The following is a 1,203-nucleotide window of genomic DNA, read 5'->3' as shown; positions in this document are numbered from 1 at the left end:
ATTGAAATTATGTTGAAAAAATTACTTTTGAAGATTTAATTCCATCCTTTTCCTCCTGGAATTTGATAAATGAATATATTAAAAAAAGGAGAAAATTTTCAGAGATACTGGTATAATTAAAAAAAAAAAAAAGAAAAAAAATTATTGGTGGTGAATTTGCTGGTATGGTTGTTTGGCATGCAATAGGCCTGGAAATTTATATTTTATTAAAAAACACTTATGTGACAAATTCCAGAAGGGAGAATGGTGGAACTTTCTTTAAAATATTTTTTTGTTCAATATAATTGAATTCTACTTCATCAAAATGTATGAGGAAACAAAGTCGAGTCGTGTACATTATACGAAACTCCTCTCACTCCCATCGAAAAATTATGTTCACGACAAATTCCTATTTAATCGTCATCTACACCATTTAAAAGATATTTCTTGAAAATTTCATTAAAATCTATCTAATTTTCAGAAAGGAGCACACTTTTACAGTTATACCCAAAGTGTTTCCGTGTACCTTTTAGATTTTACAACCAAGCCTTAATGTCTACAAAAGCAGAAAGAAAATACAAAGAAGAAAAGACAAATTGTATGTACCTACCCACACAATGAAATATACAGTAATTCTTGTAGAAAGGCGAAGCAGACTAAGAACAAACAAAACATCTTTGCTGTCTTGCTTTTACCCAATATAAGTCTCTTTATGGCGCTAAACTCATCACGTCTCTCCAATTGCCTTATTGCATCATGTCTAGCCATGATATTTATTTTTCTAAATGATTGTTTGAACTGATGTTTCTTGATCTGATTATTTAAAAAAAAAACAACTTAAGATACTAAATATTTTACTTTAAAGAAAATATTTACAGCATCGCATGCGCGTTCGTAGCAGGCGTTTGAACAAAATCAAAATGGCGTCAATGTACACACGTAACCTTGCAATGATTTTGCTGCCGACAAGTGACATTTTCCCATTTGAGATGATACAAAACAAACAAACAAAAATAAACCCTATAAGTGAAATACACACACACACAAACATGTCCCCTGTGCTGTCCTGCACGCACGACGAACATATATATATACCTAGACTCTTTAACATGCTGTCCGTTCGAGCGGACTCTATGTATGTATGTATATATATATGTACATGTATGTGTGTGTGTGTGTGTGTGCTGGAGCACGCCAATGAAAATGACACTTTTGGATAGAAAA

General features: G+C 32.2%; 1 protein-coding gene across 1 annotated transcript in view; it reads right to left on the bottom strand.

The window, feature by feature from the left end:
- Window positions 1-886, bottom strand: part of LOC106884245 (uncharacterized) — a 44,254-nt gene extending 43,368 nt beyond the window's left edge. Inside the window, exon 1 of the mRNA XM_014935515.2 lies at window positions 590-886. Coding sequence (XP_014791001.1) covers window positions 590-747 — 158 coding nt within the window. The 5' untranslated portion in view covers window positions 748-886. The remainder of the gene's footprint in view (window positions 1-589) is intronic.
- Between the last annotated feature and the right edge of the window lie 317 nt (window positions 887-1,203).

This window comes from Octopus bimaculoides, chromosome 25, assembly GCF_001194135.2.
Source record: "Octopus bimaculoides isolate UCB-OBI-ISO-001 chromosome 25, ASM119413v2, whole genome shotgun sequence".
NCBI classification, from domain to species: domain Eukaryota; kingdom Metazoa; phylum Mollusca; class Cephalopoda; order Octopoda; family Octopodidae; genus Octopus; species Octopus bimaculoides.
The sequence above is the reverse complement of the archived record's forward strand: the minus strand, read 5'-3'. Positions and strand labels throughout refer to the sequence as shown.